The 15,978-nt window shown below is 36.8% G+C and overlaps 1 protein-coding gene across 4 annotated transcripts in view; it reads left to right on the top strand.

Annotated features, from left to right (window-relative positions):
- UBR3 (ubiquitin protein ligase E3 component n-recognin 3) overlaps nt 1-15,978 on the top strand; it is a 110,237-nt gene that overhangs the window by 71,328 nt on the left and 22,931 nt on the right. For all 4 annotated transcript variants that reach the window (XM_058190898.1, XM_058190915.1, XM_058190907.1 and 1 more), the window contains 2 exons: nt 327-463; nt 4,486-4,571. In XM_058190898.1, the coding sequence (XP_058046881.1) occupies nt 327-463; nt 4,486-4,571 (223 nt within the window). The remainder of the gene's footprint in view (nt 1-326; nt 464-4,485; nt 4,572-15,978) is intronic.

Genomic DNA, 15,978 nt, shown 5'->3' with positions numbered 1-15,978 from the left:
TTATATTAAAGTGAAGTTTGTTTTGTATTTTATCATTTTACTGATTTGAAAAACAATAATACAATAAAATATTAATATATCTAACCTTAATGAAAGGCTAGCATGTTGGAAGTATTTGTTTTAAAACATCTCTGTCAATCAATTCCAGCGAATACTTTCTTGAATAGCTAAGAGTTTGTTGAACATCTCTCTGTTAAAATGTAATGTAATGTCATATAGTTCTATTTAATATTTCATTGCCTTATATTTGCAGAACTCATTCTTCATTTTTTCTGTTATTGCTGTTAGTTTTGCCAAATAAATTCAAGCCCTCTTTTCTTTAACAGTCAGAAACCAATTTAAGTAAAGAAATGGAGTCAGTGATGAAAGATATCAAAAATACTACCCAGAAAAAATACACTGACTACAGCAAGACTCCTGGATCACCAGACAATGATTTTCTTTTCATGTACTCGGTAGCCAGGTGGGTAAAACACTATTCTAAAGATTGCTTCAGTTGCCTTAATGGACAACCCTCAACCTACAAGTTCATGAAATGAGGAAATGTGGGTACAATAATGAATAAATGGGAATTGATGAACTTACCAAGCATTTTCCACATAACCTTGGTAATAAAAACTGAAAACCATTCATAAGATTTTTATCAGATTGTGTCATGGACACTTTCTCTAATTTATCTATTTCTCTAATTTCTCTATTATCAATTGATTTTATCCTCAAAGTATTGTTCAAATATTTTGTATAGTTTTTATAATTTTATTGCTTTTTGTCAATCACCCAAGATTCTGGTAAATAAAACAAACGGCTATAAAGTTTTTAAATAAAATAAATATGTCTCAGAGGATTCTATTAAAGAGCCCTTTGACTCTGGAAAATCTTCATTTGGTAGATACAGTTGCAGGGAAAATAATATTGTCATCACAATTGCAGCTTGATAATGTTCAATTTTTACAATTACAAATTCTGGTTTCTAGTAATTCCAAAGCATTACACATTCTGATTTTTAGTCATTCTTAAAATATACCCTGTGTTCAGAATGGATGATTGGTTACTTTTTTGTAGCTTTTCTTTCCATAGTGATTTTTTTTCTTTTGGACACTGCTAGGTACTTTGAAAGTCAGTAGAATTATCTCAGGGAATACTTGCACATTGTGCATGATTTGTTGTTGTTGTTGTTAGTTGCGAAGTCATGTCCGACCCATCGTGACCCCATGGGCAACGTTCCTCCAGGCCTTCCTGTTCTCTACCATCCTCTGGAGTCCATTTAAACTCATGCCTACTGCTTCAGTGACTCCATCCAGCCACCTCGTTCTCTGTCATCCCTTTCTTCTTTTGCCCTCAATCTTTCCCAGCATTAGGCTCTTCTCCAGTGAGTTCTTCTTTCTCATTAGGTGGCCAAAGTCTTTCAGTTTCATCTTCAGGATCTGGCCTTCTAAAGAGCAGTCAGGGTTGATCTCCTCTAGGACTGACTTGTTTGTTCGCCTTGCAGTCCAAGGGACTCGCAGGAGTCTTCTCCAGCACCAGAGTTCAAAGGCCTCGATTTTTTGACCCTCAGCCTTTCTTATTGTCCAACCTTCACAGCCATACATTGCAAATGGGAAAACCATAGTCTTGATTATACGCACTTTTGTTGGCAGGGTGATGTCTCTGCTTTTTAGTACGCTGTCTAGATTTGCCATAGCTTTCCTCCCCAGGAGCAAGCGTCTTTTAACTTCTTGACTGCAGTCCCCATCTGCGGTGATCTTGTAGCCCAGGAAAATAAAATCTGTCACTACCTCCATTTCTTCACCATCTATCTGCCAGGAATTGAGAGGGCTGGATGCCATGATTTTAGTTTTCTTAATGTTGAGTTTCAAGCCAACTTTTGCACTCTCCTCCTTCACCCGCATCAAGAGACTCTTTAGTTCCTCTTTGCTTTCTGCCATTAGAGTGGTATTATCTGCATATCTGAGGTTGTTGATATTTCTTCTGGCAATCTTAATTCCAATTTTTGATTCATCTAGCCCCGCCTTTCTCATGATGTGTTCTGCATATAAGTTAAATAGGCAGGGTGATAGTATACAGCCTTGCCGGACTCCTTTCCCAATTTTGAACCAATCAGTGGTTCTGTGTCCAGTTCTCACTGTTGCTTCTTGACCCGCATACAGGTTTCTCAAGAGACAAATAAGATGGTCTGGTACTCCCATCTCTTTAAGAACTTGCCACAATTTGTTGTGATCCACACAATCAAAGGCTTTAGCATAGTCAATGAAGCAGAAGTAGATGTTTTTCTGGAACTCCCTAGCTTTCTCCATGATCCAGCGTATGTTGGCAATTTGATCTCTAGTTCCTCTGCCTCTACAAAATCCTGCCTGTACTTCTGGTAGTTCTCGATCCACATACTGCTGGAGCCTAGCTTGTAGGATTTGTGCATGATACCTCAGAGTTATTAATGCATGTGAGTATTTCAGGAAGATAGTAACCTTTTCTTGAGCCTTCAAGAAGACAGTAAAACTATGAAGAGCAGTGATTTTTCTAAGCTGATGAATGGCTGTATACTTTGACCTTTATAAAAGTAATAAGAACTAAATTTAGTCTATAGAGGTTTTTTGTTGTTGTTACTTATTCGTACAAGGTTTCAGAAAGTTCTTTTTTAGTGTTACTGGACTTTACATCTTTTAAAGGTCATATACTGGAACGGTTTGCAACAAAAAAAAATGAATTCTACAAAACATGTGTTAACAGTGCTGGAATACCAAGAATAAGGTTGTAGTACTTTTAAGTACAGGATAGTTTTCATTATCTGAAAAATATATCAGTTTATAAGAATGCCTCTAGAAATGGAAAAATTCCAATCTTTGGTTTACTTGTTTCTCCTACTAAAAGTGGCGGGCTGGTCCCACGCATTCAAAATCATGATATAGATGTCATGGATAGTTCTACTGTATATTGAAAAAAAATTCCAGAAATTATCATGCAAATATGTTGCTTTGGTTAAAGAAGAAAGCTTTTTATTTGGAAGGTAAAATGACTGAAGAGGACAGAGGGCAAAATGGACCATCCCAAGCTCTGTGAGGAACCTTTGGTTCTCCCCTAACAGCCATTTCACCACAGCAGAGGGAGTGACAGGAAGCAGGGCCACTCTTATGAGCTCAGTTGAGAGAGCACAGCCCTGTTTATTTTTTCTTCAGAAAAGCTTTGTTTTCCTTTCCCCTCCTCACTCATCTCTTTCCGTGCAGTCTTTTTCAAGGACGGGCCACCTTTTGTTATTTCTCAGGGATCAATAATGTCTTTCTTTTTTTATGGAACAGTGAGTTATTCTTGAAGAGATTTCAGGAAATAAATATTTTAATATTCATCTAGTGATCTAAGGTGCAATTTGCATTTTTTTTTCCTGTTCACTAATATAAAATCTGTGCCACAGCTTTGCTGTTAAGTTTTTAGAAATTCAGCGAGTGCTGCAAATTGCCTGAAGAGTGGAAAATTCCCTAGTCATGTGGCTGGCCTTATCAGCAGCAACCAGATGGAGCTCAGAGCCCAAACATTTTCACTGTTAAATTGCTTTTTCTCAATGTAAGGAGGATTAAAGCATTCCTTCAAAAAAAAATTGTGACATAAGCTGCAAACTTAGGAATATTATTATTTGAAATGCTACTATTTTAGTAGTGTGAATATGTTTTAACAAACATTTTGTACAAAAAGAGTTCTTTTCTGACATATGCCACTGGAATTTTTGCAAAATAGTTTCTATTCAATGAAATCCATCTAAGTGCTTTACATTATTTGGATTAGTTATGCTGTATCTCAGGGATGGGCAATCTGGTACCCAGCAAATGTTTCTTGATTTCAGTTGCCACTCATTTGTACAGCAACTGGAAGAGTTAAAATTTGTAGGGTACCAAATTGCTTTTACCCTGATAATAGCATTTAGCAATAGCATTTAGACTTATATACTGCCCCATAGCACTTTACAGGACTCCCTGGATGGTTTACAGCGTCGAAGCATTATTTACATATTTTTCCAAACAATCTGGGTCCTCATTTTATTGACCTTGGAAGAATGGAAGGCTGAGTCCAGTTTGAGTCTCATCAGGATCGAACTCCAGGCTGTGGACAGAATCTGCCTGCAGTACTACATTCTAACCACTTTAATCACTGAGCCACCAGGGCTCCCTTTTACCCTGATGCAGGGTAAAGCAGCAGTTGTGTAGTTGCCTTTTTAAACTTTTTCCCCCCAGTCAAGAGCTGTAGGAAGCTGGACAGTAATTTAATGATATGGTGAAATGGTGACCTTTGTGGGTGCACAAAACAGGGATGGAAGAATTTGTGCAGCTTCAGGACAAAATTAATTTGCCTACCTCAAATTAATACCACAGTTTAGTATTCCATGTCATGTCATTGTTTCCTTTCATTTGGGGTAGGGGGACAGTTTTACAGATCTATTGGACAATTTTTGTTAGTTTGTAAATAGTTAAAATAAGGCTATTCCCTTTCTGTTTTATTCAGGACAAACTTGGAACTTGAACTGGTTCACAGGGGAGGCAACCTGTGCCTAGGGGGTGCAAGCACAGCTGGAAAGAGATCCTGTTTACGTATGTATTTCTAGATTCTATATAATTTAGCTAGTTTTATCTAAGTTATTCTTATTAGAGTCAACTTAAAATAATTCGAGCAACCTTTGTAGAATTTGATTGTATTTTTTATCCATTCGTTGTTTAATTGTTTAGATTTGTGTACAGTTTCTTTGTCCTCAAGAAAGTGGTCTCTGTACAAGTCAAGAACACTGTAGAATATAAATTGCATATCAAATTTCCACCTTAGCAGAAACATTCCTTGAATTACTGATCAAGAAAACGAGGTGATTTTGTTTACCAGGTATTATTTGATCTCCAACCTGACTTTGAAATTGCTCTCTGTTGGATAAGGAGAGGACAGAAGAGTAGCTGGCTGACTCATCAAGACATGGATTAAAAAACTTCCTTTAATTACTTACTTTTAAAAAAATGTATCACTCTCAATTTCCCTTTTTAGCTTTTTCCTAACTGAACTTCACTTTTTTCAAAAGAGTTAAGAGAAACAAATTTCTCTTCAACAGAATTACATACACAAACATTGTGCTGAAGTTTGCTGGGAAAGGGGAGAAAAATCTTGCCACAGTATTGTTTATCTAATATATGTCAAGGTTCCGACTAATGAACCTGTTGTGACTCCGGCCCCCGAGCCTGTCCTCACGGAGGAGGATGACTCAGAGAGTGAGGGAGAGGAGCTGACAAGGCCTCCCTCTCCAGGTCTCTCCTTCCTGGCAACGCCTCAGGTGCCAGCAGAAGGCCAGGAAGAAGGCGTGTCAGAGCCCCCACAGATAGAGGACGAGGAGGATCAATCCTGGATTGATCCTAGGCAGTGTCGGAAAGAGAGGCATGCACAGCAGAGGAAGAGGTGTGGCAGGCCCAGAGAGTACTGAGTCACTGAGCCACACCCCACAGGCGATAAAAGTGGCTGGAGTTGCCATCTGGCCCCTGTGACGGACAAAAGCTACCAAGTGCGAACTGCAGATCGATCGTTTGGGAGTTAAAGGCCTGGATTGTGCAAAGGCTTTTTTCTGTGAGCTCTTGGCAACGGATCTTGGACACGTGGGCTTCTGTCTCCGTAAGAGATAAAGAACTCGGAACTTGGCAGGCCTTTGCACTGTAGCTGCCAAGTCTTTCATTCACTACAGAAAATCAAGTCTGTTGCAAATATAAAGGACTGTGGACGCGTGTCTCTGCGTCTTCTATGTGAATTGGGGAGGGGGACAGACAGAACCCAAGCAAATCAGAACCCTGAGAATTGAATCTACCTTAAAGGACTTCTTTACTGAGTACATCATATCGGCATGAGTTAAAGGAAAATCAACTCTATATAGTTCCCACGGTTTCAGTATAATTAAAATAGGAAATAAACCCATCCCCAAGTGTCACAGGTCACAGCCAATTAAGGACAATTGGCAGGCTTTCCAGGCACTCCTTCCCCGACCTTATCCGTTACCGGTGGAGATGATCTTGGTTCTCAGGAGAAAGCTCTATTTGTCTAGTAAGGCATTCCCACCTCCTTCCCCCTGTGTGTGGCAGCTGAGGAATATTAAGATGGCTTCTGCCAGGTTCAGTTTGATGTTGACAATAAAATTTTATTAAACATATTAAGAGTATGAAATGAAAATGAAAATTGTGGGAAAGGGGAAAGAGAGAAATGAAGGACGAAGGGGAAAAAAGCATTAACTTTTCAGTTCAGTAGAAGGAACATATTACAGCCTTCTTATTTCACATATACTAGACATTTCTGTAACAAAAAAACTTGTCTAATCAGTAAATAACAAAGTCACGGTTTCTTTTTTTTTTCTATCTCAAGCACAAAATCCAGAAGTGATTTCCAGATAGTTAGATATTTTCTTGTTGATTAAAGCCATTAATTTGACCATCTCTGCTTGTTCTATCATTCTTCCATTGTGGGAATTAATGTATCTTTACATTTTTGCACATAAAGCATTCCTGCTGTGGTCAACATAGCTAACAAAAAAGTTTCAATTTTTTTCAGGTTCTTTGTCCATTAACCCTAAAAGAAAAGTCTTTGTTGGTTTAATTTATATATTTATATTAAGAATTTTCTATATTAAAATATGAATCTTACCCTAGTATTTCTTTGCTTTGTCACAAGTCCACCAAAGTTAATAGAAAATTCCTTCCATATCCTTACATTTCCAACATACATTTGAAGTACCTTTATAAATCTTTGATAATTTATTAGGTGTTAAATATCAACAGTACATTTTATAGAAAAAATTCTTTTAAATTCTAGTTCAATGTAAATTTTAAACCTTTCGCCCACCTGTGTTCCTATTGTTCCAGCATTATGCCCAAAATTCTTTGCCCATTGAATTATGCATTGCTCTATATATTTGTTCTCCAAATTCAATTTCAATAACAGATTATAAACCTTGGTAATAACCTGTTCATTGTTACCACATAATACAATTTCAAATTCATTTTTTGCAAGGTCAAACCCATAACATTTTGGCTATTTTAAATCTTTCTTTCAATTGTATATATGTAAACCAATGATAGACACACCCTTCTAATTAACTTCAACTCTTTTTTAGATTAAAGAGTAGTTCCACCTTGATTAAAAATTATTCTCTAACCATAAGTCCATCAGTCTGGGCTCTCCATTATTTGTTTTCTGTGAAAAAGCTTCCTGAGATGACACCCAAAGAGGGAATCTTGTTTTATATTTATTCCATAACCTTAGGATGGCAGTGGCTAACAAAATGATTCTTAAAGTCAACATTCATCTTAACTTTATCAACCATAAGTAGGTGTGCCATCCAAATCTTAATTCATGCCCCTCTAACTCCAGTAGTCTTTTGTTTTGGAGAGTCACCGACATTTTCATCCTGATCAAGCAGCAGACATCAAAGTACAATTTCAAATCTTGTAACCTAAACCATCTCTTTTTTTGGCATCTTGCAATAATTTGTATCTAGTTCTGTTTCTTCCCTTCACATATGAATTTAGAAATATTGTTTTGCCATTGTTTAAATGGGATGTCAGTTATCAATATTGGAAAAGTCTGAGATAAAAATACTATTTTTTATAAAACATCTTAATTACAGAGATTTTACCAAGTAGATATATCAAGATATATCTTGATATGTTTTTTTCATTCCATATAGGTACAAAATTGTTTTGAAACAGTTTGGAGTTTATATTTGGCCAAGATACTTTATCTTTTTCTCCACTTTAAAACCTGACATTCCTTGTCAATGTTTCATATTACTGAAAAGCTATATTTTTAACAAGCATTTTTTATTTTCTGTTTATTTCGAAGCCTGCTAAATGTCCAAAGTCATTTAGATTCATCATCAAGTGTACTATACCAGTTTTGGGTCTTGCAGGAATATAACTACATCATCTGAAAGCTTTCAGTTTATGAACTTTTTTTAAACTTTTATGTCTGTTATCTTTTCATCCTAGTATTCTTTATTCAAAACTTCCAGCATTGATAATATTGCCGTACTATTTTATATGGACATGAAGAAGATAAATGCATACTTATCACTGGTACAACAAGTTTTTGTTCCTTCATTTTTTTCCATAATAGAAATTGGTTAAACTTAAATGGTTAAATCCAGACTGTCTTTCACTAAAGTGGAAAATGGTAATCCAAGAATAGTTGCAAGGTTGTCCAGATTATCAACATTTGGAATTAGTTTGTAAGAAACTACTGGTGTTACTTGTGATTCTAATGATTTAAAGACTAACAAGAGAGATTTCTCTTGGGGGTTTCGTAAGGGGCCTATGAGTGCTATGCTACCAACTCCTGATAAAACTATAGGAGCTAAAGAAGTTTGCTTTACTGCTTTAATGTTTTGATCTTTTATGAAAAGAAAAAAACATGGTTAGTTAGTTAATTTAATTAACGGGTTATAAATCAGCAGGTTGTAGCTCTCATATATTCACAGACTTTGAGTCTATAATGTGGACATTTCTCTTAGTTATTTTTGAAGACTGCGAAGATTCATGAATGATTCAATTATTTTAAATAAGTCCTCGGTTCCTGTAGCGTTTATACTAGCTGGCATTCTAAAGCTGATCACGGGATCATCCGCCCATTTCAGAGAAGCCGTGTAGAACCCATATCCCACATTCTAATCACAAGCTATACCAGAATAAAGTACCAATTTAACATGGTCCAGTATCACCTGGGTCAGGTCAACAGTTGTCATGAAATCTTAAACTGACCCCAATGTTTTAGCAGATTTTGCACCGAGCAGGAAATTGGAGTGCTTCTTTACAACTCTTTGATTCTATGACTAAATAGCCATTATTGACTTCAGCTAGCTCAGGAAGTAAACTGTGTGTCTTCTCAAATATACAGAGGTCCTAAGTGCAGCAATACGGAGTCAAAATTGGCCAACTGACTGATAGAATACTTAGTCAGTGAGTATTGTATTTATGGAGATTGTTTTGTTTTTCTTCAGAATTAAAGCAGAATCTTTAATTCTTTAAAGTTAAATCTTTAACCCCGAAGCATCTATAAAAGATCTGTTGGTTTTATTCTCATTATCAAACACTTCCCTGGTTTGAAATTCTGCAGTTTCTTTATAAATATATGAGGTAATGTGACTATGCGGATCATGAGGAAAACTATAAATGCAGAAACATTTTCTTAATCTTTAAACAAGTAATTGTATTAACTTTGAGACACAACTAGGAGAGATTATTTCTCTTTTGTCTGTACAAAGTCAAAACTTTGATCCAGGATTGTATCATGGATAATATATTTCGCCAGTTTTTTTGATTGGAAGAACCATTTTCACTGTCATTCTGACTTCCTTGGTTAAATTTCACCCTGGAAGGAAGATTGTATAATCAACATTTGTGCTTAACTATATAATCCAGACTTCAGATTTATCCCATTTTGTGTCCCATTTTGGCAATCAGCAATTAGAGACTTTTATAGACCTTAAATACTGGACCCAGTTTCCTGAAATGCGAATTTTTTTTAGTTATTTTGAGTTCACAAAGACATGAGAAAACATAGAGTTTAACTAAAAAGCCACATGTGCTCATTAACTGACATTTTAACTTAATGCATTGTATTTCAGAATATAATTTATGTCATTCCTTGGCCATTGGTCATGGTGGCTATGGCCACTGGTCATTATAGTCCAAAATGCTGTATCAGGAAGTCACATTTAAGTGCTTTGTTGAAATAAGTGTAAAATCATGATTAATGAATCTGAGGTATCTTAAACAGTTCTAATACTTCAGATGTAATACGGTAGTACTAAATCTTTTTGTCTAATCCTTTTGCAGCTCTATTAAAAGAAGGAGAACTATAGCCTGTTGGTTTACCGAAATAACAACGTAATACTTTTGGTTCATCAGCAATAAAAAAAAAGCTAAAATTTTGCATAACAACTACATATGTTAATATAAAATTTATTTCCTTTTTACTTTTTGTAGCCTGCCCTTCCATTTTTATTGCTGCCCCCAACACACCACCCAAAAGACCAAGCATGACCATTGGGTCAAAAATAGTTATATATCTTTGAAAAAAAAAAGTAGGAGATTTCGACACATCATTATTAACAGCAAAGTTAGTTTTGTCTTGTCTCCATCTTTCCTTTGGGGAATACAGCGCTCAGCATACTCCTCAAAATCAAGTGTAGCTCTTTGCTTGAGAAATACAGAAGACCTTCATACATGGAATCATGCTAGCTCTTCAGTCACAGGGCTGTTCTTTCTAAAGCATGTCACATAATCACTCTATTACCATTGCATCCAAAATAATGGTAGGCTAATTTCCTTGCTTTGTTTTCTCACTTCCTACTTACTCAAGGCACAGGCTGCCCAGAGGTTTTTCAAAGATAATGCAGGATGTCATTGGGATTTTTAAAAATCTAGCACTTTGCTAAAAAAAAAAAACCTCTATAGTATCTATTTACCTCTCAGTATATTTGTTGTAAGTAATTGAATTAATAGAGACCCTAATTCTGACTTGGCAGATTCACCCCATCTTCTTTTAAGAGTTAAAAAGGTTTATAGTGCATTTATGTTTAGAACAATAAGAAGCACTACATGCAATTTATTGATATTTAGATGTTGTTGTTCTCCCTAGTGCAATTAAAACTCTTGTACCTTTTTTATTCCCCCACATCCCTCAGTCTTTCCTTGAATATTGGTTAATGAAGTGTCTGTCTTGTGTCTGAACACAGTGTTCTGCGTCAATTATACAGCTGCAAAATTTGTTGATTGGATACGAAATATGATGTTCCAGGTGAAGTCTTATAGCAGCCGGTGTCTGTGAAGATGCAAATAGGTCAAGTGTTGTTTTAGCAGATGTAAGGGGACAGCTGTATGTTGGGAAGTAAAATTAGGAATGAGTAATGCAACTACTGATGCTGAGACAGTATGAAAAGGACAGTGAGCTAAATGTCAGTCTGAATGGTTCTATATAAAGCTTAACCCTCAAGGCATAGTTGAGATTTGGAACACAACATATTTTCAGTATTCTCAGAGAAACAAGAAAAACACAAGATGTTGGTTCTGAAGGAGCAGAAGCACTACTTGGAGATATTTCTGGATTCGTCTTTCTTTTTGAATGCTTAAATGGTGGCTGTGGTTATGGGTGTCCTTTACCAACTTCAGCAGCTTTCTTGGATCATCCAGACTTTTAATCATTAATATAGTCACATAAACTGGTTTTGAAGACATTTCAGCTTGATGGAAATTGCTACAACCAGACTTTTAGGTGACCTTTAGTGTGGACTCAATACACCAGTCCTACAGCAACTGTATAAGCCATTAAATTGTTTCTAGCGCAAGTTCTATTTTCTTATGTAGTAATCTCTAAAACGTTTGTGGTCACAGTTACGGTGGTGAATATATTTAACATAACATAACATAACATAACATCAGAGTTGGAAGGGACCTTGGAGGCCTTCTAGTCCAACCCCCTGCCCAGGCAGGAAACCCTATACCATCTCAGTCAGATGGTTATCCAACATTTTCTTAAAAATTTCCAGTGTTGGAGCATTCACAACTTCTGAAGGCAAGTCGTTCCACTTATTAATTGTTCTAACTGTCAGGAAATTTCTCCTTAGTTCTAAGTTGCTTCTTTCTTTGACCAGTTTCCACCCATTGCTTCTTGTTCTACCCTCAGGTGCTTTGGTGAACAGCCTGACTCCCTCTTCTTTGTGGCAGCCCCTAAGATATTGGAACACAGCTATCATGTCATCCCTGGTCCTTCTTTTTGTTAAACTAGACATACCCAGTTCCTGCAACCGTTCTTCATATGTTTTATCCTCCAGTCCCTAATCATCTTTGTTGCTCTTCTCTGCACTCTTTCTAGAGTCTCAACATCTTTTTACATCGTGGCGACCAAAACTGGATGCAATATTCCAAGTGTGGCCTTACCAAGGCATTATAAAGTGGTACTAACACTTCACGTGATCTTGATTCTATCCTCTGTTTATGCAGCCCAGAACTGTGTTGGCTTTTTAACAGCTGCTGCACACTGCTGGCTCATATCTAGATGGTTATCCACTAGGACTCCAAGATCCCTCTCACAGGTACTACTATTGAGCAAGGTACCACATATACGGTACTGGTGCATTTTGTTTTTGGCCTAAATGTAGAACCTTACTTTTTCACTGTTGAATTTCATTTTGTTAGATAGCGCCCAATGTTCAAGTCTGTCAAGATCTTTCTGTAACTTGAGCCTATCTTCTGGAGTGTTGGCTATTCCTGCCAGCTTGGTGTCATCTGCAAATTTGATGAGTTCCCCATCTATCCCTCGTCCAAGTCATTGATGAAGATGTTGAAGAGTACTGGGCCTAAAACAGAGCCTTGGGGTACTCCACTGCATACTTCCTCCATGTGGATGTAGTTCCGTTGAGGACTACACGTTGAGTGCGGTTGGTCAGCCAATTACGAATCCATCTGGTGGTGGTGCTGTCTAACCCACATTTTCTACTTTATCTAGTAGTAGGTTATGGTCTACTTTATCAAATGCTTTACTGAAGTCCAAGTAAATTATATCAACAGCATTCCTCTGGTCTACTAATTTTGTCATTTTGTCAAAGAATGCGATAAGATTAGTCTGGCATGATCTGTTTTGACAAACCCATGTTGGCTTTTGGTTATTACTTTGTTTGCTTCTAGGTGTTCGGTGATTCGTTGCTTGATTATCTTTTCCAGAATCTTCCCGGTATTGAGGTCAGACTGATAGGTCTGTAGTTTCCTGGATCTGTTTTTCCTTTTTGAAGATGGGAACTACATCAGCTCTTTTCCAGTCCTCTGGCAGCTCCCTGTGCTCCAGGATCTTTGAAAGATATAGTTCAGTGGTTCTGAGATCACGTCTGCCAGTTCCTTCAGAACCTTGGGGTGTAATCCATCCGGTCCTGGTGATTTGAACTCGTCTAGGGTAGACAGGTGTTCACTTACCATTTTCTTCCCTATTTTAACTTGTGTTTCTAATCTGTTTTTGTAGTGCTGTTTTGATAGGTTGGATTGTTTTTCCTTTTGTGTAAAGACAGATGCAAAATATGAGTTAAGTAGATCTGCTTTCTCCTGTTGCTTGTCATCTTCTTGCCACTTTCTCCCAGCAATGGGCCAATTGTTTCCTTGACTTTTTCTTGTTTTTAACATGTTGGAAGAAGCTTTTTGTTATTTTTACTTTTGTCGCTAGCCTTTGTTCATTGTGAGCCTTAGCTTTCCTCACTTCATCTTTACAGGCTCGGCTATTTGCTGATATTCTGCCTTAGTTATTTGCCCCTCTTTCCACTTTTTATATTTGTCCTTTTGTCTTTCAATTTGTCAGATAGTTCTTTATGCATCCATGCTGGTTTCTTTTGAGATCTACTATTTTCTTCTTCATTGGTATTGTGTTAGACTGTGCTTTTATAATCTCACTTTTCAAAATTTCCCAAGCTTCTTGAGTTGTTTTCCCCTGAGGATTCTCATCCATTGAATCCTTCTCAAGCTCTCTAAGTTTATTGAAATTAGCTCTTAAAGTCCAAGACTCTAGTTTGACTTTGTTCTACTACTTGTATTTGCTTAATGTCGAATTCCAATATTGCGTGGTCACTTGCCCCAAGGTTCCTGTAGCTTCAACACCTTCTATCATTTCATCTCTGTTAGTGAGAATTAAGTCCAATATAGCTGATCCCTTGTCGCCTTCTCTATTTTTGGGAAACAAAGTTGTCTGCTAGGTTTGTTAGGAACCTGTTGGATCTTCCACTTGGTGCAGAGTTTGTTTCCCAGTTGATGTCAGGGTAGTTAAAATCCCCATTACTACTGTGATGTGCTTCCTACATACCTTAGTTAGCTGACTAGCAAAAGTTCATCTACTTCCTCTGTTTGGTTGGGTGGCCTATAGTATAGACCTATGGCAATATCGTTTTCACCCTTTTATATTGACCCAAATACATTCAAGATGATTTTCATCATTGTTGTGCTCTATTTCTGTAGAGATGTAGTTATTTCTTATATATAGTGCAACTCCACCTCCTCTTTTATTTGGTCTATTTCTTTTAAATAATTTATATCCCTCTAGCTGTATGTTCCATTTGTCAGTTTCATCCCACCAAGTTTCCGTAATGGCAACAATATCATATCTCCCCTCATTTACTTGTATTTCTAATTCACCCTGTTTATTCCTCATACTCTGTGCATTGGTGTATAGACATTTGAGTCCATTTGGATTGATCTTGTGTTTACTGTCTACATAACCTGTGTTGACTGCCCCTACTTTCATGCCACCTGTTGGTTTAGTGCACATGGTATGGCACTCACTGTTAAATGCTTGGTTTTGCTTGATAGCATGGTTGATAGTCTTACCCATACAGACATCTATGTTACATGCACTGATAACCCTTTTAGTTTTCGATTGCTGGGGACAGAAGTTTTCTATATCAGTTAATTCTCTGTCCCCACTGTTCAGTTTAAATGTTTATCCAGAAAATCTGTGAATGTATTGCTAAGTAACTCAGTCCTTTCTTTGATGGATGCAATCCATCTCTTTGTACAATTTTCATTGGACCAGTTGCAGACATCATGACTAATAAAACCAAAGCCTTCCCTTTTACACCACTCCTTTAGCCACACATTAAACTCCACTACACGCTGGCCTTTACCTTTTTGTTCCTTATGTACTGGTAAAACCTCTGAAAAGTTAAGCCTACAACCTATGCTATTAAGTTCATACCCTAAGCTCTGGAAATCATTCTGCACAGAAAGCACATCCTTTTGGGACAGATCATTTGTGCCAAGATGTATAATAGCATCAACATCAGAATCCTTACTGGCATTCTTGACTATCTTAAGAATACGCCTCTTGTCTCTGCTGGCAGTAGCACCAGGTAGACACCTGACGTCTTTCAAAACCTCCATATCCTTTCCTAAATTTACATCCCTTACAATTGAATCACCAATCAGAAGGTGGCTTCTCTTTTTGGATACCTTGCTCTTCTTGTGTGACCGATCTGTAATACTTGATACACACTTTTCCAAAGTAGGTTCACACTTTTCCAAAGTAAGTTCTTCATCTTGAACCATAATCCCTTGATTGTTTGAGTTATCAGTATCACAACTACCTTGATCTGTCACTTTAGTGTTCCTATTTAGGTCAGCAAGGGCACTATATCTGTTATACTGGGACACTGTAAAAGCTTTGTGTTTATGGTTCACAGCTCTCACCCTGCCAGATCCCACGGTTGTCCATACAGCCCTTTTCCTGCAGGATCTTTGTGGTAGAGGGAGCTGATGGCTCAGCAGCTGGAATGGCTGAATTGGGTACCTAATTTCTGCTTGGAGAGCATAGATTAGAGATTCTAGATATGTAGATATATGTAGATAGATATATTTGTGATTTATGAGCTGTAATTGAATCCCCAGTTCCAGAATTGATGGAATCATAGCACAGGATCTTTTTGTGACAACCAATATTGATTGTGGAACTCTTTCTGTAGGCATATTAAGGTAACATCACTTTTGAGTCTAATGCTGCCCATGAAATAACCAGATGTTGAGCTTGACTTGAGGAAGACTTTATTTGTTTTGAGTTAGTATGGGTTTTACACTGTATTACATTTGTATATTTTAGGGTTTTACTTCTTTTGGGATTAATGTAATATTGGATAATAGCAAAACAATTAAGCTTTGTAGGAATGATTGCAAAATCAGAGTTGTTTTTTGTCTGTCTAGCTACCTGATGTTCAAAGAGCTGGTTTTTGTTTCATTTACAAGTTTGAAGGAAGAAGATTAAAGAATAAAAGAATGAATTAATTACAATTAAAGGATAAAAACAGTCTTACAGAAGCCAAATTATGGACATTTAAATTAAAAAAGACTTTCTTTTTTGAAATTAAATAAATGATTGTAAATGTTCATTGAAAGTTTCTAATTTGTTCTCTTTTAATTTTGCTAAGTGGTGCCACATCTATTTTTAAAAGTTCAAAAA

This window comes from Ahaetulla prasina, chromosome 1 (genome assembly GCF_028640845.1).
Source record: "Ahaetulla prasina isolate Xishuangbanna chromosome 1, ASM2864084v1, whole genome shotgun sequence".
NCBI classification, from domain to species: domain Eukaryota; kingdom Metazoa; phylum Chordata; class Lepidosauria; order Squamata; family Colubridae; genus Ahaetulla; species Ahaetulla prasina.
The sequence above is the reverse complement of the archived record's forward strand: the minus strand, read 5'-3'. Positions and strand labels throughout refer to the sequence as shown.